Source organism: Leptonychotes weddellii, chromosome 5 (assembly GCF_054177405.1).
Source record: "Leptonychotes weddellii isolate Sample4059 chromosome 5, ASM5417740v2, whole genome shotgun sequence".
In the NCBI taxonomy this organism is placed as follows: Eukaryota; Metazoa; Chordata; class Mammalia; order Carnivora; family Phocidae; genus Leptonychotes; species Leptonychotes weddellii.
In genome coordinates this window covers 101,084,806-101,112,800 of record NC_138373.1, presented here as the reverse complement: position 1 = coordinate 101,112,800, position 27,995 = coordinate 101,084,806, and the positions used below count along the sequence as shown (strand labels likewise).

The 27,995-nt window shown below is 39.0% G+C and overlaps 1 protein-coding gene and 3 non-coding genes across 11 annotated transcripts; all 4 read left to right on the top strand.

The window, feature by feature from the left end:
• The first annotated feature begins 610 nt into the window (after positions 1 to 610).
• On the top strand, positions 611 to 19,063 carry KANSL2 (KAT8 regulatory NSL complex subunit 2). Of its 8 annotated transcripts, none has more exons than XM_081821576.1 (10): positions 611 to 727; positions 1,270 to 1,528; positions 2,317 to 2,495; positions 3,021 to 3,135; positions 6,810 to 6,977; positions 7,200 to 7,362; positions 8,078 to 8,174; positions 11,685 to 11,836; positions 17,536 to 17,686; positions 18,320 to 19,063. In XM_081821576.1, the coding sequence occupies exons 2-10, from the start codon at positions 1,278 to 1,280 to the stop codon at positions 18,373 to 18,375; spliced, it is 1,332 nt and encodes a 443-aa protein (XP_081677702.1). In that variant the 5' UTR covers positions 611 to 727; positions 1,270 to 1,277; the 3' UTR covers positions 18,376 to 19,063. The 8 variants fall into 8 exon arrangements, with proteins under 8 accessions (XP_081677702.1, XP_081677699.1, XP_081677700.1 ...); XM_081821573.1 differs by having other exon boundaries at positions 11,685 to 11,938; XM_081821574.1 differs by having other exon boundaries at positions 11,685 to 11,938; positions 17,536 to 17,721; positions 18,320 to 18,461.
• On the top strand, positions 8,266 to 8,402 carry LOC115939397 (small nucleolar RNA SNORA2/SNORA34 family). Its single transcript, XR_004074213.1, has one exon. It is a non-coding gene; the product is annotated as a small nucleolar RNA SNORA2/SNORA34 family (small nucleolar RNA).
• LOC145721958 (small nucleolar RNA SNORA2/SNORA34 family) lies at positions 15,870 to 15,988 on the top strand. The gene has a single exon (XR_014145994.1). It is a non-coding gene; the product is annotated as a small nucleolar RNA SNORA2/SNORA34 family (small nucleolar RNA).
• LOC115939398 (small nucleolar RNA SNORA2/SNORA34 family) lies at positions 17,984 to 18,116 on the top strand. The gene has a single exon (XR_004074214.1). It is a non-coding gene; the product is annotated as a small nucleolar RNA SNORA2/SNORA34 family (small nucleolar RNA).
• Positions 19,064 to 27,995: the final 8,932 nt, after the last annotated feature.

Genomic DNA, 27,995 nt, shown 5'->3' with positions numbered 1-27,995 from the left:
ACCGGGCCTAAACCAGAACTCATATTTCCCTATTCTCAGTCTAATGGTCTATACTATATGAGAGGCAATAAGGGATAAAGAATGAGGGCTGGGTTCAAATTCACCTTTCTCCCATTTACTAGATATAGGCCCATTCTGTTCCTCGGTTATCTTATCTGTAAAAATGGAGATAATAGCCTCTATTATTTCAGGGTTACTCTGAAAAATCAAGTGTTTATATATGTAATTCCCCAGGCTCTGTAAATACTCAATGTTTCAAGAATGAACTGCTCACAAAAGAAAACTACAGCCTTTTCCTGCATAAACAGTAAGAGTCTACAGTGATCTTCTGGCCTCTGTATGTCTGGTTTTTTACCCGCTGTGTCGGGTTGGTGAGGTAGTCGCAGCCAGGACTACACAGCGGCCAAGAGCAGCCCGAAAACCAGCCATGCAGTGAACTGGAAAAACAGCCCTACCGCGTGAGCAAGTCCGGGAGCCAGCGTACGGTCAACCTCCCTCTTCCCGGGGCGTAGTTGCTGACTGACGGACAGGTTGTCTTAGCCACCCAAGCCGCCCTTTTTCTCAGCGCCCCGCCCCCCAGATATGATAGGTAGCTGGCCTCAGCCAATGGTGACACAGAGCCGTGGGCACAGTAGCCAATCATGGGTTGGGAGCCTGGAAAGGAGCGGGGCCGAGTTAGAAGCGGGTGGCGCGGCCAGAGGGCTAGCGGCGCGGCGCGGCGGCAGAGGTAAGATGGCGCCGGTGGTTAACCTCGCTTCCGCAGTTAGGCTGCTGCTTCGCTCCTCCTGCCCTCTCCGAGCTGCTTCTTTGTTTCGGTCAGCGTCGAGGTTGCTCTCCTCCTGTAGGCTTCCAGAAGCCAGATTCTCCGGTGCCCGGAGCCGGAGTTCAAAATGGCGCTTGTACGGGCGGCCGAGGACAGGCAGGGCCCAGCCGTAGGCTCTGAGGCGGGCCGGGACAAAGGCGGCGTGCAGGGAGGCGGAGGCTGGGCGCGGCGCTGCGGCCTTGCTGCCGCCGCGTGGGCCGTGCGCTCCCTCTTCGTGCGTGGCCATGCGAGCCTGAGATTCTTACGACGTGCTGGTGGTCCGGGTGGGGGCGGGCATGGGGGACAAGTTGAAGTGAGACGAATTGACTAATGGCCTGGGGAGACGTGGGCGGAGGGGAGTTACGGAGCGTGACTTGTGCCAGTCTTTTACCCGCGGTCGGCCCGGATGTGGAGCAGGAATTTTCGGGAAGGGTAAGGGCTTTTTGATCTTTTGTGTGAGCCTGCAGGTTTTGGTATGAACAGGATTCGGATCCACGTCTTGCCGACCAATCGGGGGAGGATCACCCCAGTGCCCAGGTCCCAGGAACCCCTGTCCTGTTCATTCACTCATCGCCCATGCTCGCAACCTCGTCTGGAGGGGCAGGAGTTTTGCATTAAGCATATCCTTGAAGACAAGAATGCACCCTTCAAGCAGTGTAGTTATATATCGACGAAGAATGGAAAAAGATGTCCCAGTGCTGCTCCAAAGCCTGAGAAGAAAGATGGGTATATATGTATAGATAATCTGTATCGTTTGTACTTTTAGTTTTAAAACGAGAGGGGGATGTGGTATATGTGGGCTTGTGACTAGCTGGAGTTTTTGTTAAAATTGGGGTGATAGGTATATCCTTGAGAAAAAAATAAAAACCGTTGAAAACTGCAAAGAGGCAGGCCACTTCCAGTTGGGCCACTCACTTAATTTCTTTAGATCTTCTCCCTTGTCTATAAAATAAGGAGATATTCTAGATTATTCTTAACCCTGGGGTTCCTGGCCCTTTGGGTCATCCCTGAACTTTGTTAAGTTGTGTATATGTGTATTCTTCTGGGAAAGGCTTCATAGCTTTCGTCATATAAGCAAAAGTATTCATGCAGAAACATAACTTGGCTAGTTAATTCTGCATGTATATTTTGGTTTTAAAATTGTGCCCAACATCTTATTACCTACAGTGGATTGATACTGAAGTAAAATGTAAAGTTGCCAGAACCAGTTTTGAGAGATGAAAGTGGATCTCTTTGATTTGTTCTAAGATGATGTCAGCATTTTTATAATTGGGATGTTTTGTTTGATGAATGAAGCACCAGATTATGCTACCTGCATTTCCCCTTAGTAATACCAAATGAGTTGACCTTGGGCCAGTTAAATTACTCTGTCTCACTGGCCTTTTTTATTTATAAATGAGGGTAATAGTTATTTTAATTTCCTAAAAATGATCTAAAGACTAGTGACTATGAAAATGGTTGAACTCTTTCAAGAAGGGACCTGAGTATAAAATGTTAATATTTTGTCTCCTTAGGGTATCTTTCTGTGCTGAACATGCCCGTAGGAATGCCCTGGCACTTCATGCTCAAATGAAGAAGACCAATCCAGGGCCTATGGGTGAAACACTCTTGTGCCAGCTGAGCTCTTATGCTAAGACAGAGCTGGGGTCGCAGACTCCAGAAAGTAGCCGCAGTGAAGCCAGCCGAATTCTGGGTAAGGATCTTCTCTCCTAGAATGAAAAAGGAAAAAGTAAGAACTTATTTTGGTTTAGCACAGTGCCTTGGACATACATGGCACATGATAATACAGTAATATTGTAATTCATTGACAATTTGGTGAGAATTCCAGGATTGCTATGTTCACCAGTTCTTTTCGGTTTGAAGTAGTGTGTGCTTGGGTTTACTTTCTTGAGTTAATGACTGTTTCCATCATTGCTGTTTTTATGCTTGTCTTTGTTAGGCAGGGTAATTTCAGGAAGCAAGAATAATTTTGAGTCGACCTTTCTCTCCTTTTGAGGGCACGGTTATCTTATTTATGTTTTAAGTAACCTTACTTGGGTTGTATTTTTTCAAGCCGATTTTATTTGCCAGTGCCTTTGTACTAAGTTGTTGGGGTTTTTTGTTTGTTTTGTTTTCTTAAATGTTATGGTTTGGGTTGATGTGTTAAGTAATCTAGTTTTGTGTGGTGGAGTTACAGAGGTGGGAAGTCTTAATGGCTGCTCTCCCTTCCTTGCCTCAGATGAAGACAGCTGGAGTGATGGGGAGCAGGAACCCATTACTGTGGATCAGACATGGAGAGGTGACCCTGACAGTGAAGCTGATAGCATAGACAGTGATCAAGAAGATCCCCTAAAGTAAGTTGTAACTCCACATAAGGCTTTAAAATTTTTTTTGTAGTTAGAATGTGGACTATAGTAATGCATGCTATTAATAGATAAATAACCTAGGTGGGGTGAAGAGACTTTAGCTATTTGTGAGCAGTAATAGCTTCTGTATTTTAAAGTGTCCTGGTTCATCACTATCTTGCTACAGGGCAAGATTTTATTCTTTTTTGGAAGCTGTGTAATTTGGAAAAATTCTGGATATCAAATTCTACACATGAAAAAGTATAGGGGAGGAAAATAGGAAATTTCTTGGACATAATGGGAGGTTGGTTGAGAAATGCTTCTTAGATAGAGAAGAGGAAATTGATGTAAATGGATTCCTGGTTTAAACCTCAGGAACAATAATGTGATTGTATTTGAATAACTACCTTTTTTTTTTTTGCAAAGTTACATTTTATGAGTTTTTTTTTTTTTTCCTAGTGGAAAAATAAAATGATGTTCAAGAGTTTCCTTTGGTTTCATGCCTAAGAAAGAGAAACTGATTTAGAAACCTAGAAGTGAGTAATCAGTCTAGTTATATCTTAAGTAAGATTCTACTCTTCACTTAGCCCGTGATCACCTTAGGAGTTGTAGAAACAAAAACATTGCCACTCACAGTCTCCTATTTCTGTCTCATGGTTTGGGTTTAGTTTAATCTTTTTTTGTTCTCTTCATCTTTTCTGACTATTGTCTCTTAACACTTCCATTTTGCATAGAAGTATTGTAAATAGTATGAGGGATAATGAATTTCTACTCCAAAAGTCATTTAGGTTTACATTTTCTGAGTACAGTAATTTCATCTATTTTTCTTGAGTAATGTCAGTATAGTCAGCTCTTCAGGAAGTACTTGTTTGGAAGGTCTCATCTAAGTAGTTTGAAAAGGAATGTTCATTATCTGGCAGGATTCTCTTACAGTAGTAACTTTGTACCATACATTCTTTTTTTTTTTTTCCCCCATTGTGCTTACGGAAATGCCAGACTTGATGCTTTGAAGAGGTATATTCTCTGTAGGGTCACAAAGTGACTGTCCTTTGGCGCGGTAAATACTCAGCTTCGAAGGTCCAGAAACTTGATTTTGTCAGTAGTAATCTAGAGTGGATCAGTCTCTAAGGGGACATGTTTATGCTAGTGTAACTTAAAATATGAGATGTATAAATGTTAAAAGGACTAGGTACTTGATGTCAGTTCTCCTAAAAGGAACATTCAAAGGGGAAAATGAAGTAGGCAACTAAATATAAGGCTTCCCTTAATTCCCCTATGAGATTATCCAAAAAAAATTTCGGCCTCCTAAAATATTTCCATTTTTGGGGATGTCAGTAGAGTTGTTAAATGTCTTATACTAAGTTTGTTAATATGGTTACATATTGCTGTCCTAAATTTAACAGGTCTTTTTATTTAATGAAATTATTTTAGTTTCATCTCTGGTGTCAGTGTTTTGTTGTCACTAGGACCATTTTTTGATCATTAACAACTTAACAGCAAATATCTTCTTCACTTTTTCAGAACGGTACTTTTTGTATTGCTTATGATGATGTCATTAGAGATTTTATCCTACATAGAATTAATATTGGTATAGTTTCTTTCCCCTCTTGTAGGTATTTCTGTGTGATTGTCCTCAAAGTAACCATTTACTTAATTGCTTTGTAAAAAGGATCTGAAGAGTTCATTTACAACAACATCCTGCACTGGTGAAGTTTTAGCTTAAGACTAATTATTAAATCTTTCCTTTTTAAAAAGTAATTTTTATCATATGACGTCTACTGGCATTCAGAACTAGTGTAAAGGTTATTTCAGGTTATTGAGTCTTCATCATTGTTATTAAAATAAATTTGGGGGAATACTCTTTCGTAAGAGACATTGTTTAATGGAATATAAGATGGCTCCCTCTTTTTTGAAGATGAATTCAGATAATAAAACCCTGACTTAAATTTGTGAATATCAGAGTAAGGGAAGTTGGTACATGATTTTAGTTAAACTAGCTGTGAATGTCTGGAACATCCATCTTTAAATAAATGACTCACTCCTCCACTCCCCCCAATGATTTGTAGTAAATTCTAATTGTAGTGGCTTTCCATTTATACATTCTAGTCCCTAGACATTTGGTTAAATTCTCTTCTGACGGGGTACAATGAAATTAATTTCATTTTAACAAAACTGATATTAGGTTAAGGCCTCAGTATCTTAAGTTTGCAGACATACTAATGCAGCAAACCCATTTTCCTAAAGATGCACACTAGTCATCTTATTTAGACTTCAGATATTTTTAAAACCTTTTCACAATTTTTTGATAGTCTTAGATTTTATTCATCATGATTTGGTTCTTAATTTGTTATTTTTACTTCAGAGTACTTTGTAATTGTACTTATGCACAGGTAGTATTGACTTCCATTTGTATTCGAGAAAAATTTTGGGCAGAGATTACTTACTTTCAGCCCTGAAGTCAATAATTGTATTTATTCTGTGTGTTTTAATGGCTTAAGAGCTAATTTTTTAAAAAGGTGTAATTTTTGGATTTAAAATTAGTTTGAGTATGTAATTTGTATGTATTGTTTTTTTAAATGAAATAATTTTGACTCGTCAAAATATGAAAATAGGAAGTCAGGTATATATCTGATTTCCTCTTCCTGGTTGGTTATATAATGATCATACAAGGCTAATGGAACCAAAAACTTTTTTTTTTTTTTAAAGATTTTATTTATTTATTTGAGACAGAATGAGAGAGAGAGAGAGAGAGAGAGAGCACATGAGAGGGGGGAGGGTCAGAGGGAGAAGCAGGCTCCCTGCCGAGCAGAGAGCCTGATGCGGGACTCGATCCAGGGACTCCAGGATCATGACCTGAGCCGAAGGCAGTCGCTTAACCAACTGAGCCACCCAGGCGCCCTGGAACCAAAAACTTTTAAATTTGCAGCTAATCTTTTCATTTAGACTTAAGTCAGAATAAGGAAAATCTCCAATTAAATTGCTATTTAACTCAGTTGCTTATGTGACCTCATCATAATCACTAGAATAACTTTCTAAAAAATTCTATTAATTTATAATTGGTGGCAAAGCTTAGTAAAGTTGATGTGGATCTAGATCTTTAGCAATTAAGGGCTAACCCAGGGAACTGTATTTTGAGAAATTTGTCAAGAAAATGAGGTGGGGACCGTGAATAACCACTGTGGACCAGTGTTTTGAGGCCTCATGTAAGTTCCAATATAGGAATGTATTTTAAATTAGAAATTGAAATTATTATTTTTTATACTTCAATTAAAGTTTTTAAGATATTAATGCTACTAAATTGAATACTTTTAAGCTGTCCTGACTGGTAAGTGACTAAATTAGGAAATGGAATAAGATTGTAGATTAATAAAAATTGTGATCTTCACTTCACCCATATCTTCACTTCTTAACTGCAGATAACTGGGAAAAATAATGAAACCTCTCCCCTTCCTCATATTGCGAAATCATATATTAGTATCCATGCTTGGGGATTTTCTTTATTATTTGTTTTTTAATAACTTGAATGCTCTCTGTGAAAACATTCATATTTAATAAGGTGATGGTCTCAGTGCTGACTTCCTGTTAAGTAATGAACTTAAGTCTCCTCTCTACCCATTTCTCCTTTTAAGCTTGGATTTAATATTGTATTTTCTTATTCTTTGCTGAATTCTCTTTTATTCCAGACATGCTGGTGTGTACACAGCAGAAGAAGTTGCCCTGATAATGCGTGAGAAGCTAATTCGTTTGCAGTCTTTGTACATTGATCAGTTTAAACGACTTCAGCATCTGCTCAAAGAGAAGAAGCGACGTTATTTACATAATCGCAAAGTGGAACATGAAGCTCTAGGCAAGTTTTATGCTAGTCCTAACCAGCTGCTTGTGGGTTCAAAATGTGAATTTGGTAGTAGTTAGATTTATTTCTGTCTTGGTACCTGGAGTGAGGAGAATTTGCTTTTCATAGTGGCTATCTTATGGCCAAAGTTTACCCTGTTTATTTCTTGTTAATTTGGAGCAGCCATCCTTTATTGGTTGCTTAGCACATAAGATCTTGACTTTTGTGACTTACCAGGTAGTAGTCTCTTGACTGGCCCAGAGGGACTTTTGGCCAAAGAACGAGAGAACTTAAAGCGTCTAAAATGTCTTCGGCGGTATCGTCAGCGCTATGGAGTGGAAGCCTTATTACATAGGCAGCTGAAGGAACGCAGAATGCTGGCCACAGATGGTGCTGCCCAACAGGTAATTTGTGTTTATACCTCTAAAGGGGTATGTGTTTGCTTTGTTTACAAAGTTAGGGTAATAGTCAAAACATTGTACAGTCTTGGCTCTGAAATCTAACTTAATTGGATGCGGGGTAAATTGAAAAGAGCACTTTGAGTCCAGAGACTCTTGATCTTGAAGTTGTCAAATGTTGAGTTTTTTAGCCTTTAAGGATGTACCTTTCTTAAATGTTATAAGTAAGTATTCTCATAGATAATTGGTTGTATTTTTCTTGCCCTTTTTTTTTTTGTAGTATTTATTTATTTTAGACAGAGTGCTTGTGAATGGGGTGGGGGCAGAGGGAGAAGAATCTTTTTTTTTTTAAAGATTTTATTTATTTGTCAGAGACAGCGAGGGAACACAAGTAGAGGGAGTGGGAGAGGGAGAAGCAGGCCTCCCGCTGAGCAGGGAGCCCGATGCGGGGCTCAATCCGAGGACCCTGGGACCGTCATCTGAGCCAAAGGCAGACGCTTAACGACTGAGCCACCTAGGCGCCCCAGGAGAAGAATCTTTAAGCAGACTGCCCTCTGAGCAGGGAGCCCAACACGGGCTTGATCTTTCAACCCATGAAATCATGACCAGAGCTGAAACAAAGAGTCAGATGCTTAACCAACTGAGCCACCCAGATGCCCCAGTTGGTTGTATTTTCTTTTGATGGTTTGTTTGTGTGATTTATCTATTTTCTCCATTTTAGGCTCATACGACTCGGTCCAGTCAGAGGTGCTTGGCCTTTGTGGATGATGTTCGTTGTTCCAATCAGTCTCTTCCAATGACCAGACACTGCCTTACCCGTATCTTTTTTATTTGGTTCAGTTTGCTAGCTAGACTAAAGGCTGGTGGGAATCTCTGATAGTTTGCTTGATTAAAAGTCTTTGTTTTCCTTTGGCTCTGAATCAAGACCAGCAGTTTGCTGAAACTGTTGGTTTCAAGCAGGAGCCTAAAGAAATGTCTTTCTATGGTCTGTTGGCCATTTCAGAACTTTGGAAATGTAATGGTCAATTCATTAGAAAGAAATACCTAAGTCATTGGAGATAGGGATGGGCTAATATTTATTTGTAATAGATTAATACTGGGATTCCAAAATACAGAGATCCCTGATAGAACTTTTTCATTGGAAATATAATAGTGTTAAATCCAGTTATCACACACACAAAAAATTACTATGGGTTTTCCACCAAAAAACAGTGGGTTCTGAACTATGACCTTTCTTTGAGAATTATCCTTTTGTATGGTAAGGGCCCTAATTTGTATATTTTAGATTTCATTCAAATTGGAAACTTGCTATTTCCAAAAATAGAATGATTCCACTCCCCACCTTCCCAGTTAGTTTTCCTTTGGACCGTCATAACATCTCTTGATTTGCTATGAGACCATATTTACTATCAGGTTGTAAGACTTTTTGAGTTTATTGGATTGTGAAAGTGCATCTTTATTATGGATATCAAGAAAGTTACTTTCACAGTAAAAGCACTTGTTAGTATGATGATCTTTATTATCTGAAAGGCTTAAATCTTGCTGGATTTCATTTGCCTGGCAAGAGATATAAAGTATTTGGAAATGAAGTGTATCTTCTTCAATAGGAAAAGAAGGAGAACCTTCTCTTGGTCTTCTGAGAGGAAAAATTTTTTCTGTTTATTGAGTATTTTACCAGTTTATTAATGATAAATAAATATCTGATAAAGGATTGCTGTCCTTAATATACAAAATACTTGTGCAAGGGAATTAAAAACTAAAGATATATGCTCAAAACATAATTGGGCAAAGGTGGACAGATTTAAAAGTAGAAGTGGCTCAATGTTGAAAAGTGTTTCACATAAGTGAAGTAGGTAATAAGGAAATTTTTATCTGTGAATTTGATACTTGTATATATATATTTAATGAATTAGTGAATTTCAAGTTGGTGAGGTTGTGGTGAATGAATTCTAAATATTGCCAGTGGGAAGATCAAGTGGTACAAGCTTTTTAGAAAGCAGCTTGGCAATATTCATATTTGATACGATAATGTTACCTTGGAATTTATTTTAAGGAGATAATCAAATGCAGACTGATATTTTTACATAAAATTCCTTCAACTGGAGACGGCCTTAAAATTTTCAGAAATGGGGTATAGAGAAGAAAATTATGATACAACATATGGAATATGTTTAGGCAATAAACATTAGATTTAACAAAATTTATGAATGACAGGAAAATGATTGTGACAAAAATAGGATATGGAATTACATATAATCAAATACTGGGAGGGGAATTAACAGAAATTGACTTTTCGATGGTGGGGTTATGAATGCCCATTATTCCTCTGCCTTGTACTTCTCAGGTTTTCTTCATTGAGCTTCAGTTACTTTATAAGTCAGAAAAACTCAATTTATAGATATTAAGGAATATTTTAGAATTACAGTATTATACTCAAATAGTTTGTTAGGATATTAATATTTTTAAAAGCAAAGTTGAAAATGAAATGTATTTGAAAAGAGAAGGGAAGTATGATTTCTTTTGTTTTATGTTTTTTTCCTTTCCGCTCCATAGTTGCTTAAGTCGCTTACCCTTCCTTAAGTCCTTATCCCAGAGAAAGATGCGACTGCCATTGGTGACCTGTTAACTCTTTACTCTGGTCTAATGGAGACAGCACTGGACTGAAAGTGAAGGACCCAGACTCTAGTTGTAGGTCAACCATTCCCTTCTTTCTCTCTCTTGTCCCCATTGGAAAGGAAAGGGGGTGGAGGAGGATGGGGGGAGGGTTTTTCCAGGATATTGTATTAAATAAGAGACTTGCGAAAGTTCTTTGAATTCCATGAAAAAAGTTCTGATTAAAACATTTTTAATGGATTGATTTTAAGTATTAAGATTGGACTTTTTAAGCACATCATAGACTTTAGATTTTCTTAAGCACATAGAGAATGCAAATCTGGTTCCTGTTAGAGTCATGTGTTTGTTTGTTCATTTGATTGTTCATATAAATACTGTTTACTTTGTACTATTTACTGTTCCTTTAGAGTGGTAGTTCTCAACTGGGGACCATTTTATCCCCATTTGGCAATGTGTGGAGACAGTTTTGCTTGTTATAATTTAGGGATGAGAGTGCTACTGACATCTAGTGGGTGGAGGCCAGGAATGCTGCTAAGCATCCTACAATGCACAGGATTGGCAGGGTTTTACAGTTGTGAAACCCTGCCTTAAGAGTTTAGCAGTTTCCAAGAATTGATTGAAACAAATGGCTTTATTCAAGAAGTTTTATTTGGTTTAAAAATAAAATGTATGCTAGACTTTTTAATTTTTAGAAATACCTTAAAATTTGGAGGAAAGTTTACCCATAATTCTGTAATCCCGGGTACAATTAGTTTATAGAAAGTTGTACTTTCTGGTTTAAAAATAAGCCCACATTTGAAATAACAGTTGTCTGTTAATCTAGGGGAAAAACCATGTAGTTAAGATTTCAAGAAATGGTTATCACTTGAATAAAACATTTCAGAGTTAACTTGAACTAAATTTTGTTGTTTTATCTAATCAATTTAATTTTAATTCATCCTACAGAGCTGTTTTGCCAACTTGGAAACTGGCCCTTTTCTGTTTTACCCTTAATAGAAGTTATTAGTGCTCCTGGAGTGTTCCTGGAGTACTTCCTTTCCATGGGACCTCATAAGCAAAATTACCTTCTTTCTTTTCTCTTTGGGACCATGACAGAGCTCCCCTGCACTAGCACCCCCTCCCCCAAAAAAGCAAGGGGGCATGGAAATTTATTTTTATTTTTTGTCTATTCCTAGAGCTTCTATTTTCCTCCGTTCTCTGCTGCTTTAAACATACCATGTAAACATTTTGGAAACAAGATTCAAAAAGTTTTTGCAATTTTTTTTGCCAGTGTGCTTAACAGAGCGGAAACACTATATCTCTTGACTCTAGGGAGGTCTTGGTAGTGCTTCTGCAAACTGCCTTTGCCATAGCATGTTTCTTCTGAATAGGTACAGATTCCTAGGATTGTTATTGCTGTTTGCTTAGCAGTGTTTTCAGATGTTTTGTGTTTGACTCTCCTAAGTGAGAACAAGATTAGTGTCTCTAGTTTAAATGACTGGGATCCTGATATGTAGGTTGGGGACTAGATTTAAATTACTGGTAGAGCTAGAACTAGATGTTAGTGAATGACACTTATTTTGAGAACTTTAAAAATTGCTAACTGTGTTTGGTTCTGTTTCAAATGTAACCATTTGTCTTCTGTAGTGCAGACCTTGAATTTTACATGGCAGACAACACTTGTATTTTGTGCCTCCAATAGATCCATTTTATTTCCCTTGACCATTTTTCTACAGATATTTGTCAGGACACGAATCAGGTTCTCTTCAAATGCTGCCAGGGGTCTGAAGAGGTACCCTGCAACAAACCAGTTCCTGTAAGCCTCTCTGAGGATCCCTGCTGCCCACTGCATTTCCAGTTGCCTCCTCAGATGTATAAGCCCGAGCAGGTACTGTCTGTGCCAGACGATCTGGAAGCCGGCCCCATGGATCTGTACTTGAGTGCTGCCGAGCTTCAGCCCACTGAGAGTTTACCTCTGGAGTTCAGTGATGTAAGTTAGAGAAGCTCTGCTCTGGTTGGTCCTTGAGGCAAGGCCTTATTTATTAATGGTGAGACTAGGTTAGTCTTTTGTGGCCAGGAGACTTGATAAAGTTTTTGAAATGATACATGTATGGTTGTATTTGTATGTTAGTATATTGATTTAGAGACAGTTAAATTGGCAGGAGTTTTTCTGAGGGAATAAGGGAATTGTAAACTATGGGAAGTTGGAAAGTCCAGATTATGGTTGGATTTGGTATAGCCAGGAAACTTGGTACCCATCACAGGTGAGTGATTCACTAGAATCTTAATAATACAAATGAATTCTCATATCTACTCTTGACAGTTGGAAGCTTGCGTTTTTCCTCTGTAGTCGTAAAGGTTTCATTTTCAGGTTCATTTGCGCCCCCAAGAAATGACTCTAAACTTAGCTCTGGCTGCTGGCTTTTATTTTTGTTATGTTATTGTAGATTCCGTTGTGAATGGACTAGAACAACAGTGATACCTTTTTAAGTATTTACAGCCTTCGAAGTATGTACACTACTTTTTTAATTGGTCCCAGCCCATAAACCCATCTCTGATTTTATTTGTTCCCCTAGTTAGCACTACCTTACTATCTGACTCAGGGATCAGTTGTCATACCATCTCTATCTTAGCACTTTACTTAATATTTAGCGTTCTGGATAAAGGTCTTCATTATTTATTCTGAAGATAAATTTGAGTTTCGTAATAAAGATGTGTTGTATATAACCATGACATGTTTAATGTAACAGATCTAAATGGAAAATTGAATGTAGGTTATAGGATTATTTGCTAAGGGTAGAAGCAAAGTTTGGGTGGCTTCAAGGGTATTGCTTGCTAAAAAGGATATACCAGGATAGGGTAATATCTGAAAAAGAAAAGTGGTATTAAGAATAAACTGATTCTCATTTTTTTTTCATAACCCCCCCCTTGGTTACATATGATCTACAAGCTTATTTAACTTTTTCGTTATTTATAATAAAATTATAATTTTTATTATAATCCTGATTATAATTACTTTTTAAAAAATTTCTTTCACACAGATTTCATAGAATATGAAAACTAGAAAGGGACCTTATTGTATACTTCAATGCTTCCCAAGTTTTTCCAGTGAGATTATGTTGAAGAGGGTAAATGAACAGATAGCCCTTTGTTGATAAGGACAGAGTTTTGTCCACTTCCCTTCATTTTAAATGTGAAGAAAATGCAGAGAGGTGCTATCTTCTTTTTTTTTTTTTTTTAACTTAGTAAAATGAGCAACTCTGTAAGGTCTGAAAATTAACCTAATAAGCACTATCATCACCACATTCCTTTCAGATAATAATGTACATATGTAGAAACTAGCACATGTATTTTATGTAGATGTATTAGGTTAGTAACTTTTATTTCACCTGATAATTTCTTAGAGCCATTTCTGTTTGACCTTTTTGCTTTTCCCCTTTCACCTGTTTTTGCCATATTAGTATTGCTCTTTGGAGAATTTTTACACAAAATATTAGAGATTATAAGATTCGTGATTATATGTGAAACTGACATTTAAGGAATCTCAATTTTAAAAATACTTAGGGGCGCCTGGTGGCTCACTCAGTTAAGGGTACGACTCTTAATTTCGGCTCAGGTCATGATCTCAGGGTCCTGGGATCCAGCCCGGCATCAGGGGAAATCTGTGCTCAGCGGGGAGTCTCTTTGGCCCTCCTCTTTCTGCCTCTCCTGCTTGTGCGCTCTCTCTCAAATAAATAAATAAAATTTTTAAAAATACTTAAAAACATACTGTCAAATCTGTTAATTTTTATTGCTTGGGTTTTTTTTTTTCTTTTCAAAAAAATGTGTGAGAAGTAACCTTATTTTTGGGATTCCAGTGGGTTTTTAAGATGGACCTTTGATGTTAGAGTTTTAAAAATGATAAACAGTCATTTGTGCTTGATCATCTCTTACGTTCATAATAATATGCTTTTGATAAATCATATTGGGGGCATCTGGGTGGCTCAGTCGTTAAGCGTCTGCCTTCGGCTCAGGTCATGATCCCGGGGTCCTGGGATCGAGCCCCGCATCGGGCTCCCTGCTCAGCGGGAAGCCTGCTTCTCCCTCTCCCACTCCCCCTGCTTGTGTTCCCTCTCTCGCTGTATCTCTCTCTGTCTAATAAATAAAATCTTTAAAAAAAAAAAAAGGTAAATCATACTGGTCATTGTAAGTATAGTTTTAATCTTTGGAGGTAAAAATTCTTCAGAAGATGTTGAAACAAAATCCAGTTTTAGGAAAGAAATTTTGTCCTCCTATAAATTCTGGATATATTTATTAGTGTACAGTTTTGCTGGGGAAAAAATGATTTCTTAATTGTGTGAATTTCACCAAGCAAGCTTAGCTTGTAACCTACATTCTGCCTTAGATATCATTTCTATAACTTGTTAATAACATCTGGTAATTTTACCCATGGGAGGACCAGGTGTTAGATATTAATCTCGGTTAAAATTCAGTGTTTCGGGCGCCTGGGTGGCTCAGTTGGTTAAGCGACTGCCTTCGGCTCAGGTCATGATCCTGGAGTCCCGGGATCGAGTCCCACATCGGGCTCCCTGCTCGGCGGGGGGTCTGCTTCTCCCTCTGACCCTCTCCCCTCTCGTGCTGTCTCTCATTCTCTCTCTCAAATAAATAAATAAAATCTTTAAAAAAATAAATAAATAAAATTCAGTGTTTCATTCTGGATATTACACTTGCCTGTTTTCTCTGCTTTGATCCAAGGATGTTTGGCAAGTAACAACCTAATACCATAATCCTATTACTTTTTTGAGATCAGAACAAAATGTCGATTCTGTCTTTATGTCCTGATGGACTTATGTTTCTAAATATTCCTGTTGTGATAGGCATTTCTGCTGATCCTCTCTTCTTGTTTTAGGTTCCTTTCCCCAATTTTAATTCTTGTAACAGACAACACAAATACGTGAGAAAAGCCTTTTCATTATCTATTTTTTTAGAAAATATTTCCGTACCATTGTCATCTTGAGACTTGAAAATTTTATGCCTCACCACTTAAATGGGTTCTTTTATTTTCATTTATTTATTTTAAAGATTTTACTGTTTATTTGTCAGAGAGCGAGAGCGCATGCACAAGCAGGGGGAGCGGCAGGCAGAGAGAAGCAGGCTCCCTGCTGAGCAAGGAGTCTGATGCAGGACTGGATCCCAGGACCCTGGGATCATGACCTGAGCCGAAGGCAGATGCTTAACCGACTGAGCCACCCAGGTGTCCCTAAATGGGTTCTTTTAAATTCCAAGTTAATTATTTGTACAATAATTGTGCATAGTAAAAGAATTGGAGAAAACCGTTCACAGGCTTAACCACGTAGGAATACTGGTTTCTGTGGATAATACAGAAGTTTCTAGGGGCACCTGGGTGGCTCAGTCAGTTTAGTGTGGGACTCTTGGTTTTGGCTCAGGTCATGATCTCATGGGTTGTGAGGTCCAACCCTATGTCCAGCTATGTGCTCAGTGGGGAGTCTGCTTGAAGATTCTCTCCCCCCACTCGCACACTCTCTAAAATAAATAAATTAATTAATTGTTTCTAACACATGTGAAATCGATGTTAGGTAGCTGACCATATCCTTTTCTGAATTTCTGCTTAAATTGAGCAGGTATAATGTCGTACATTTCTTTAATTAATATTCTTTAATTATTGTGAAGTGTGATACTTAATTAGATGATTAGCACACCAGAGAAGTGGAACGGGTTTCAAACTCTTAGACTTAATTTAAAAGCATAGAACTAAGTGTGTTGTAAAGCTAGATTACTGGAAACAGAGCCTCTATAAAGTAGACTGGGCATAGGGGAGTAGAAGCCCTTTGTAGTTTTCACTCTTGGGAAGGGAGTTTTGCAGTAGACTCTTGGTACCCTGAAAGTCAGTTTGACACATTGTCTGTGGCTTTGCAATGCTTTTGGCCCTGAAATCAAGACCAGTGGTTTGCTGTAGCTGTTGGTTTCAAACAGGAGCCAAGAGTAATGTTTTTTTTTTTTTTTTTTTAAGATTTTATTTATTTATTTGACAGAAACACAGCAAGAGAGGGAACACAAGCAGAGGGAGTGAGAGAGAGAGAGAGAGAGAGAGAGAAGCAGGCTCCCTGCTGAGCAGGGAGCCCAATGTGGGGCTAGATCCCAGGACCCTGGGATCATGACCTGAGCTGAAGGCAGACACTTAACGACTGAGCCACCCAGGCTCCCTGAGTAATGTGTTTCTGTGGTCTGTTAGCCATTCAGCATCCCAGTGGGAATGGCTCGTTCAGTTGGAAGAACATAGTTTTTTTGAAATATGACTTTCTTTTTTTTTTGAAAGGTTTTATTTATTTATTTTATAGAGAGAGAGGCAACACAAGCAGGGGGAGTGGGAGAGGGAGAAGCAGGCTTCCTGCTGAGCAGGGAACCCGACGCGGGGCTCAATCCCAGGACACTGGGATCAGGACCTGAGCCAAAGGCAGACGTTTAACGACTGAGCCACCTAGGTGCCCCTCTTTCTTTTTTTTAAATTTTCTTTTAATTTTTTAAAAAGGTTTTATTTGAGAGAGTGGGAGGGAGAGGGGAGAGCAGGAGTGCGGGGGGAGGGGCAGAGGCAGAGGGAGAAGCAGACTGCCCACTGAAAAGAGAGCCTGACATGGGGCTCCATCCCAGGACCCTGAGATCATGACCTGAGCCGAAGGCAGACGGTTAACCAACTGAGCCACCCAGGTGCCCCCCCCCCTGCCTTTTTAAAGAGCAATTGAAGTATGTTTTGTTTAAGAATTAGGGATTTCTGGGTGGGGATAGGGACTTAATCAGAATAGTATTTCCTAGCTCACTGTGACTGTTAAGACATTAATCAAGCAATCTCATATTGTCCAGTCTTTTTTTTTTAGTAAGCTCTTTGCTCATCATGGGGCTTGAACTTACAATCCTGAGATCCAAGAGTCGCATGCTCTACTGACTGAGCCAGCCAGGCACCCTGCATATTGTCCAATCTTTTAAAGTAATATTTTATTTTAGTTTGTGATTATTCTGATTGTCCATATTAGATTCACCACTGGTGAACTTAGATGGTGACTACAGTTAGTCTTAGAAGGAATACACTTTTTTTAAATAAAATTTTTTGGTAAAGTATTCGTAAAACATGAAATTTACTGTTTTAACCATTTTTACGTGTACAATTCAGTGGTATTAAGTACAATCACAGTATCGCACAGCTGTCACCATTGTCCATCTCTAGAACTTTCTGTCAGTCCTGAAACTGTGTGTGCCCATTGAACTATAATTCCTGCTTCCTCTCTCCCTCCAGCCCCTGGTAGCTACTATTCTACCTTTTGTCTCTGAATTTTTCTCTTTGAAAATACTTTTTTTTTATTAAAGCTAGTATAGTGGTCTGTGCTTTATACTCAGCAGCGAGCAAAAGTTCTTAGTGCTTTTGGATCTTATTCCATTTGTTGGACATTCTGGGAAAATCTTTTTTTGATTAAAGGTAGGAAGGGGGTGAGGGAAATATGGGAAAATTGCTTTGAGGTTTGTTGAAAAATATGCCAGCTTCAGTTTATTGGTTCCCTTGATTTTGCTGATGGGCTTCTCTCTTTCTTTTCCTAGGACTTGGATGTTGTGGGTGATGGTATGCAGTGCCCTCCTTCACCCTTACTTTTTGATCCTTCACTAACCCTTGAAGATCATTCAGTCAAAGAAATTGCTGAAGGCCCAGTGGATATTCTGGCAAGTGAAGGACAACCCCATCCAGGCACAGGTCTCCCTGCTGGCTATGGCTAGCATGTACTCCCAGTGAGTGGGGTTGTCATCATGAGTAGACTGTAGGGGTGCTCCAGATGGCAGTTCTCCAGTTGGGCCCTTAGAGAGAACACCACTAGGCTCAGAATCTCAGAGAGCAGGACACATGTTTGTTTAGTTAACTAGAAGAGGTTAAGACAAGGAATCTACATAAATGGTTCATTTGAAAGGGAGAGTTCAGCATGGGAATTGTTTTCATCATAGAGTAAGGACAAGTAATGTGATTTGGCTTCTTTGAGCCTTGGGTGGGGTACTGGTGGCCCTGACTGAAGACTAGCAGTTGTACTGTAGCTGTTGGTTTCAAGCAGAGGCCCAAAGGACTGTCTTCCTGTGATCTGGCTGTTCTGGAACCTCAGCAGAGAATGGCTGTTTCATCGGAAGAAACAACCCACAGTTCTCCCTCTTGTTGGGAGGGCCTTAGGAATGCTACATGTCATGACTGCTGACTCCAAGGGTCAGGGATAGTTAAGTATGGGGAAGAGTAACGTCTCAGAGTTAACTGTATTTCTCCTGTCTTGATCTTGGTAAGTCAGATTCATGTTTCAGACCATAATGAATGGATTTGTAACCAAAGTGACTTCTCTTTTAACAGGGCCAGATGCAGATGGCTGGAGATGGGTACAGATCACAGGGGTCTCGAAATTCTGAGAAAGCCTCTGCACCACTGCCTCAGAGCGGAGTGGCTACTGCAAATGGGAAGCCAGAATCCTCTTCTATCAGTTGATAATTTGTTTGGGGAACCATTTGACTTTGGCGGATTTGAATTTTCCATTCTTTAAACAAGTATTTATGACTGTCTCTCACTGAAGGACAACTCAGACTACGACGGTTTTCCTCTGGGTTGAGTGCTCTAGTCAAACATAAACCATATTTGTGGGGGAGGGACCAATAGTGTCTTCCCACTCTGCGCAAGGAAGAGAGAGAGGTGATTCCTGTCAGAGCTGCTGGGATTGAGAGAGTATTTGGGATTGCGCCTAAGGGGAGAGAGATCTTTGTAATGGGAATTCCCAAGTCCAGGCACAAATACACATATGTGTTTAGGTAGGAGAGGTGTTCCCTTGGGATATTAATGGAACCCAGTGTCTGATTATCTCTTTCCAATGGCCTGTGTTTTAGCGTTTCTTCACCTCTCACCTGATTGGTAATCTGAACCCCTTCTTCCACTAAACTCTGACCTATAACCTCTGAGAATAGCCCACAGGACTGGGCCCTCCTTAACCATCCATCTTGCTTCTAACCTATGTAAATTTCTGTAGTGGCTATCTTATGTAAGATACAATAAAAAATTGTATATAGTTTCTATTAAATGTTAAAATGTTACGAAAATGTAAAACAATCACTTGAATGCATGTTTTCTTTGTATTTGAATGTGTATATATATTTTTTGGGTTCCTGGGAGTTGTCTCTGATGGGGAAGGGGAAAACAGGAGAGGTAAATTTCCATCCCAAATATTAAATACATTTTCAGTAACTTGGTTTGGTTTGGAGGATAAGATAAAAACCTGTAAGAAGTAAGTGGAAAGGGGTGGAACTTTCTTATTAAAGCCTACCAGTTCCAAACATCTTCCTTCTATTCATCCTGCTCTCTGTGCCCTCGTACTCCCACTTGGATTTCTTTCTCCCAGTTGATGTCTGATTATCATCTCAAAGTTCTCTAGAGCTAGGAATGTATGTATGTAAAACTTCCATTGAAGTTGAGCCTGATGCTAGATCACAGAGATAGGCATAAACTGTCAAGATAATTTTTTTTTTTTTAAAGATTTTATTTATTTATTTGACAGAGAGATAGCGAGAGCAGGAACACAAGCAGTGGGAGAGGGAGAGCAGGCTTCCCGCCGAGGAGGGAACCCGATGTGGGACTCGATCCCAGGACCCTGGGATCCTGACCTGAGCCGAAGGCAGACGCTTAACGACTGAGCCACCCAGGAGCCCTGTCAAGATAATTTTGATGATGAATCTAAAGATAGGATTAAAATAGAAGTTCACTTAGGATTGAGTTACCTATGCTAGAAGTTGTCTGTTATAGGCATACCTTGGAGATACTGTAGGTTAGGTTCCAGACCACTGTAGTAAAAACAAATACCTCGATAAGGCAAGTCAGGTGAATTTTCTGGTTTCCCAGTGCATATAAAAGTTATGTTTATACTGTACAATAATCTATTAAGTGTGTAATAACATGTCTTTAAAAAGTGCATAACTTAGTTAAAAAATACTTTATTGCCAAAAAAATGCTAACCATCATCTAAGCTTTCAGCAAGTCATAATCACTGATCATAGATTACCATAACATATATAATAATGAAATCTTGGAAGATGTACAAATGTGATACAGACACAAAGTGAGCAAATGCTTTTGGGAAAATGGTGCCAATACATTTGCTTGATGCAGGGTTGCCACAAACCTTCAATTTGTAAAAAATGCAATATCTGCGAGGTGCAATAAAGTGAAGCACAGTGAAATGAGGTATGCCTGTAATTGTCCCTTGACCTTTGTTACAAGTGCTGCCCACCTGACTTAATTATTTAGTAGCCCTGTGATCTTCGTGGCTATTACCATGTTCAGTCCTGGCCTGCAGAGAGGCACTGGCATATTCTCCCTGTACCTTTTGATTCCTTTGCCAGGGCAACTCCAGCATTTTCACTTTGCTGAGTGTTGGCCATTTTTTCCCCCTGGTTTCTGAAAGGCACTCCTGCAGCTAGTTTACCCCCATTCCCTAGGCTCCTGGCCAAGGTGTTAAATCCTGAGTACTGAGAACATGCTTCTAAGTCAATGACTTCTTAACCCAATTTTATGTTCTGGTCCCCTTGATTAAGCACTCTCAAGATCCAATTCCAGGGGTATTCCCCTGCCTTCTACCAACACCTGCTAGCTGGTTCTTAGAGTTCTTTGAGGTACAATTTCTTTACTCCCTTATTAGGCCCAGTGCATTTCCAGCTGGGTTATGCTGGGATTTAACCCTAGTTACTGGCCTGGCAGAAAAGAAATGAGGTGGAGGCATCTCTGTACCAGGAAGAGGACACGTTTTGTGAGGATGGCCCTCTTTAAGAGAGTCTTCTGCATGGGGGAAGTGCTAGCTCTTGATAGGGAGTGATGGGCCACCTCTGTAAACAGGGTTCATGGACGTCTGCAGGGCCAGTATCCTTGGGAGCTTCCACCCAGATGTCTTAATACCATACTTCAGGGTTCCAAGTTTTTCTAATCAGGCTCCTGACCTTAGCATAACTACCACTTTGAGCATTTAAGCTTCTCTGGAATTCAACTCATTAAATCCTCAGCCTGCTACTCAGCTGTGAGTGCTTCTGTGCTGCAGGTGAAGGAGGCCTCCTTTTAAGAAACCCCTTTGGCTCTCTTACTTCCCATTTAGGTTGTTAACTTTTTTTTCAGCCTGTAATTACTTTTCCAGAATGTATTCATCATGTAACTGGAAGTTTTTACCTTTGACCGCCATCACCCATTTCCCCTATCCGCACCCCCTGTCTATGGCAGTCACCAATCTGCTCTCTCTTTCTTTGGTTTTTTTAGATTCCATGTGTAGGTGGATTATATAGTATTTGTCTTTGGCTTATTTTACTTACCATAATGTCTTCAAGGTACATGTATATTGTCCCAAATGGCAGAATTTCCTTTCTCCAGGAAGTCTCGTGACCAGTATGTGGTTGGGATAAAGATAGGTTAATGCCTTCAGATTCCAGCAACCATGGATGGTGTGTAATGGGTAAGAGGTCATAGTCTCAATCTTTGAAATCTAGCTTCCTCTAAGTGGAGAGGGTATTTTCTGGATTCCCTGTTACTTCATTTTCCTAACACTTTGAGGTCCCCAACTGGCTCAGCTGCCCAGATCTCACAGCCTGCAATGATTGGTCACTTTGGTTGTAACTCTAGGTCACCAGGACTGTTCCCATCCTGGCATCATCAGATAATACCACCGACCTCACTGTTAGCCCCCCGTGGATGGTTCCATTTGATGGGTATATCTACCCAACTTTTCTCAGACTTAGTCTGCTTAGTTCCAGATGTCACTTTGATTTTTCCTGTTTTCATCACTTGCCCAGGTATCACTGATGCAGCTGAGCTGAAGATGTAGCAGTGGGAGTGTTGGTGGGTAAAGAACCCAGGCAAACAGCTTGAAAATGACTTCTGTCTTCCCAGTCTTAACATTCCTTCTGCTGATTAGCTATAGCTATCTACCTGTGTTTCACGGTTTAGTGAATGGCATACCATCCACCCAGTGACCAAACTGGAAATCTGGAAGTCATCCATTGTTACCTGTCTCTTCTGCCCACACCCAACTGATCACTATCACAATTCTTCCTTCATAATATCCTTTGAGTTTTTTTTTTTTTTAAGATTTTATTTATTTATTTGACAGACACAGCGAGAGAGGGAACACAAGCAGGGGGAGAGGGAGAAGCAGGCTTCCCCGCTGAGCAGGGAGCCCAGTGCGGGCCTCAATCCCAGGACCCTGGGATCATGACCTGAGCCGAAGGCAGACGCTTAACGACTGAGCCACCCAGGCACCCCTTTGAGTTTGTTTTCTTTCTTCATTTCTACTGACATTACCTTATTTTGAGCCACAGGTTGCAAGCTGATGACTTTTGTACCAGATACGGCCCATATTTGGTTTGTGTGTGTGTGTGGTTTTTTTTTGTTTTTGCACAATTTTGAAGATGAGAAAGTTACATTAAAATTTTCTTGACTGTTTGGAAGGTCTAGCAATACTGGGCAATATTCTTGCATGAAAACAATTGACTGGAGCTGAATAGTGGTTTTTTTTTAGTGACGTGCTTTTCATTTTCTGCAGTGCTCACCTCTCCCTGTTGTCTTGGAACTGGCCCACTTCATTCATGTTATGTCTGGCTCCTACAGGCACTGGAACTTGCGACCCCTTGTTCTCTCTCTTGAAAACTTATCTCCCAGCTTGAAGTCTTATCCTTTTTAAATCTATACTGCAGCCAGAATGATTCTCTGAAAGAAGCTTTATTTGATCATTCTACTGTTTATGCCAACCTCTTACCTTCAGTGGCACCTCACTGTTTTCAGGAAAACAACCAACCTCTTTAGCATGGCATTTAAGACCCTTCATGATCTGACCTTAATTATCTAATGACTGTTGTCTCAAAGAATGTTCTTTCTCTCATGTGCTACTTTCCAGCCATATTCAACTTCTTGGGTTTATTTGAAAATGAAGCATTAAAACGTGGCCAAATGAATGGGGTTTGTTTGGATTCAGAAGGAACTGGATTTTAAAAATTTGGGGCACCTGGCTGGCTCAGTTGGTAGAGTGTGCAACTCTCCATCTTGGGGTTGTAAATTCCAGCCCCATGGTGGGTGTAGAGATTACTTAAAAAATAATCTTAAAAAAAAAATAAAAAATTTGTGGAACATTTATTTTGTAGCTAGTACCAGATTAATGAATTTCCTTTCTATGTCTGGTTTGCTAAGTGAAAAAAAAAAAAAATCACATTGATACTGAGTTTTATTAGAAAAATTCTACCATCTATTGAGATGATTATGACTTTTCTTTAATCTCTAATATGTTGAAACACATAGATTTATTTCTAATTTTAAACACATTGTATTCCTTGTATAAACCTAAATGGTCATAATTTATTACTCTTTTCTAGATTCCTAGATTTAATTTTCATATGTATTGGGATTTTTGCATCTGGGTTTATAAGTGAAATTGGCCAGTAATTTTCATTTCTTATTTTACTGTCATGGTTTTATTGCCATCATAAAATGAGTTGGGCTTCTATTACCTCTTTCCATTCTTTGGAATAATTTGTGTAAGTTTAGAATTATTTCTTTCTTGAATATTTAGCAGATCTTGGCTATGGAGACATGGGGCTGCAGGGATTTTTTTCATTGTTGTTGCTGTTGCTTTTTGTGGAAGATACTTATTTTCTGATTCAATTTATTTAATGGTAAATGTTAAATTTACTGTTTTTTCTTGTGTCAGTTTTGGTAAGTTACACTTTTTTTAAAGTATTTGCCCATTTCATAAAATCTTCAAATTTATTACAAAGTTGTTTGTAATATAATCTTATCTATTTGAAGACAATCATATTTAGTGATTCTCTTTTTCCTGTTCCTGTTATTTATCAGTGCATTCTTCATTTTTATCTTAGTCTCCCCAGATGTTTATCAATTTCCTTTGTCTTTCTTAAGAACCAACTTTGGATTAAGTTGTTATTTTTTGTTTTTTTTTCTATTTTATTAATTGTGATTTTATGTTGATTATTTCTTCCTACTTTCTTTCTGCCTCAAAAATCTATTATTTTTATGTCTAATAATGCTTTGCCTTAAAGTATATTTTACCTGAATATTAATATATATATATGGTCACTTCTTTCAATTAATGTTTGCATGTATCTTTTTGTCATTTTATTTTTAATTGCAGTATAACTGACATACAATATCCTATTGATTTCAGATGTACATCATAGTGACTTGATATTTTTATATATTATGAAATGATCCCCATGATAAGCTTAGGGTCCATACCATCATTTTAGATTAAACTTTTCTGTATTTTCATTTTCAGTGTTAGTAGTATAAACAGCGTATAGTTGGGTTTTATTTTTTTAACTATTAATAATTATCTTTTTCTTAAATAGTTGTCTTTTTTTTTTTTTAAGATTTTATTTATTTATTTGACAGAGAGAGAGACAGCGAGAGAGGGAACACAAGTAGGGGGAGTGGGAGAGGGAGAAGCAGGCTCCCCGCAGAGCAGGGAGCCCAATGTGGGACTCGATCCCAGGACCCTGGGATCATGACCCGAGGTGAAGGCAGACGCTTAACGACTGAGCCACCCAGGTGCCTATCTGTTATTTTATCACATATAAAGCAACAATATCAGCTTCACAAGAACAAAGGATTTAGGATGTTGAATATTGGGTGTGTCCAAGTTCAATGTCCATCTTACCCACTTTTTTTTTTTTTTAAGATTTTAGTTATTTATTTGTCAGAGAGAAAGCACAGCAGGGGGAGCAGCAGGCAGAGTGAGAGGGAGCAGCAGGCAGAGTGAGAGGGAGAAGCAGGCTCGCTGAGCAGGAAGCCCGATGTGGGGCTCGATCCCAGGACCCTGGGATCATGACCCGAGGTGAAGGCAGACGCTTAACGACTGAGCCACCCAAGTGCCCCTTAAATAGTTGTCTTTTAACTGAAACATTTAGACCATTTCCATCTTGGGGTGAATTTTTCTTTATTTTGACTTTATTCTTGAAGGAAATTTTGTATAGGATTCTAGTCTTGCTAATTGTTTTGTTTCCAGACTATCTTCTGGCTTCTATTGCTGTTATTCCTTCAGAGGTTATCAGTTTATCTCCACCCATCCCCACTGGGGCTGCTTATAAGGTTTAAGATGTCTGTCCTCTGAGATTCTCTGGGCTCTTGTGTGTGTGTGTGTGTGTGTGTGTGTGTGTTTATAGGGTGATTATTTAAATCAGAATCCATATAAAGTGTATGTGTTATGATTAGTTGATATGTCTTATAAACTTCTTTTACTCCATAGGTTACTCCTTTTTTTCTTCTCCCAATTTTATTGTTGTTGTGAAAGAAAATAGGTTTTCTCTCTTGTAGAGATTTCACAGTCTGGATTTAGTTGATTACATCTCCATAGTGCAGTTTAACATGTTATTCTGTCATCTGTATTTCCTGCAAATTGGCAGTTGAGTCCAGAGGCTTAATCAGATTTCAGTTCATTATTTTGGGAAGTCTGCTTCAGAGACTGTGTTGAGTTCTTCCACCAGGAGGCACATAATGTCTGGGTGTCTCTCTTTTTTGTGATTATAGTAGCCATTTTATGCTCAATGCCTAGATCTATTGATTCATTAGGAGTTATAAAATGACGATATTCTACCTTTGTTTCTCCTTCATATATTATCTGGGAAACTTCTACAAAGAGAAATTTCTCCTTATCTACTATTTGTTTAGCCAGTGGTACAGTTTGCATAGGAAAGGCAGGATAAATGTTTCCTTCTTTTTCTCCATTTACTATTTTTAAAAATAATGAGTTTGTTCATTAGCAGCCTCTAAAAGAAATCAAGTAGGGTTTTTAAAAATTTTTAAAAGATTTTATTTATTTATTTGACAGAGAGAGAGAGCAGGAGAGCACAAGTAGGGGGAGTGGCAGAGGGAGAGGGAGAAGCAGGCTCCCCGCTGAGCAGGGAGAGCCCCATGTGGGGCTCAGTCCCAGGACCCTGGGATCATGACCTGAGCTGAAGACAGTTGCTTAACCAACTGAACCACCCAGGTGCCCCTCAAGTGGGGTTTTAAAAATTATTGTTACAAACTTAAGGATTTAAGCATCTTCGATATGTTTTAGTCCATTACAGTTAAAATCCTTATTAATAATACTGATGTTGTCTTTGCCCAGAAGGATGTTCTTTAAATTGACTTTTGAGTCCTTTTGATGTGACCTCAGTAGTCTTTGATAGTTTCTTTGCTGTTTACATGCCAAGATGTTTTAGGCTTATCTCATTTATTTCCATCTCCAAACCTAGAATCACCCATTTCTGCCGGGAGCCTGGTTCTTTTTTTAACAGGACATCGTGTTTCACAATCTGAGTGCCAGGGATGCCCATTGATACTAGACTGGTCATTGTTTCTAGACAGAATTAGGAAATAATTCTTTTCCTCTGTTTTCAAAAAGTTACAATGCTCATGGTTTCATAATGACACTTCTAATTCAAATTCAGGATTAAACAGTTTTAACTTAACCTCTTCTATCTTACATTTGTACATTGTTTTCCCTCATGTTGCCCATCTCTGTTCTCAAGGGCACCAAGGATGATAGAGTTAGAATATGACCTAACTGCACATTTGCTTTATTATACCTTGTAAACATAAAAATTTCAGAATAACAATATCAACACTATCACTAGAATATGATCAGTGAAAATAGTGAAGACATTTTTGCAGATCTTTTGCTCTTCGGGTAGGTCCTGCTAGGGATATTCAGTAAAATTACAGTATTTTAAAGTCACTTTGGAATAGTTCCTTCTTGGATGATTATTTTGCCAGGTGGATAAACACTTCAGTGCCTTTATATTTTTAGGGCTTGTTTAAAAATTAGTTATTTTATAATTATATAAAATGTTATATGATTCCATAGTCAAAATTATAAAACAGCATATATATTTTTAAAGATTTTATTTATTTATTTGTCAGAGAGAGAGAGCACAAGCAGGGGGAGCGGCAGAGAGCCCGATGTGGGACTCAATCCCAGGACACAGAGATCATGACCTGAGCCGAAGGCAGACGCAAAACATATTTTTTAAAAAGCATATACCTTGCCTTTCTTGTCTATCTCCTCTTCACCTTATACGTAATCACTTATATAAATTTTATAGTTTATTATTCCATTTAAAAAATGTAAGTGTATGTATTTGCATTATCTCTTAAAGATTGGACCCAGTGACAGCCTGTATTTCTTTGTTTTAGAACACTTACCCCTTCACCTTTCCCTCATTCATGGCTCAGCTTTATGGTATTCTTTTGTTGATGATGGGCCTGGAGGGAATTTTGACGCCAAGACGTGGAGCAGAAGGTCTTCAGATGCCCAGAGATTGTAAGAAATAGGGAAGAACTTTGCCAAGAGACTCTGAATGAGGTGTGAAGTTTGCAGTGTCAGGCTTTCTCCCATGAATGTCATGGTGACAGGACAAGGGTTGGAATGATGTAATGAGAATGGGATTTTATGCAACTAATGTGTGTTGAAAATGGGCACTTTATTTTTTTTAAAGATTTTATTTATTTATTTGAGAGAGAGAATGAGATAGAGAGAGAGAGCATGAGAGGAAGGAGGGTCAGAGGGAGAAGCAGACTACCTGCCGAGCAGGGAGCCCGATGCGGGACTCGATCCCGGGACCCCAGGATCATGACCTGAGCCAAAGGCAGTCGCTTAACCAACTGAGCCACCCAGGCACCCGAAAATGGGCACTTTAGACCATGTACTATTTTCCATGGTGTCCAGCAGCAATATAATATCCTAATATTTTGCATGCTATGTGGTCTCTTATCTGCATTACCCCTGGACTCCAAAGGTCATGCTAAGGCTGTCAAAAACAAACAAAATGTTAAGATCTTCAATAAATGTTTGTCAACCTTGCCTGGGCCATTCTGTATTTTTATGGTACCTTTACATGTGTCTTCTGTGGTCCATTATGGATCCGTTATTTATTTATTTATTTTTGGTTAAATTCTTTAGGGTCAGTCATACCCCCATGTATAGGTCTTGGTGGGAGTACCTCATTTTGCTTCCAGT

Coding starts and splice junctions, on each gene's coding strand:
- KANSL2 (XM_006729269.3), top strand. CDS start 1,278: ATGAACAGGATTCGGATCCACGTCTTGCCGACCAATCGGGGGAGGATC. Junction 2,496..3,020: donor TGAAGCCAGCCGAATTCTGG/GTAAGGATCTTC, acceptor TCCTTGCCTCAG/ATGAAGACAGCTGGAGTGAT. Junction 6,974..7,195: donor AGTGGAACATGAAGCTCTAG/GCAAGTTTTATG, acceptor GTGACTTACCAG/GTAGTAGTCTCTTGACTGGC.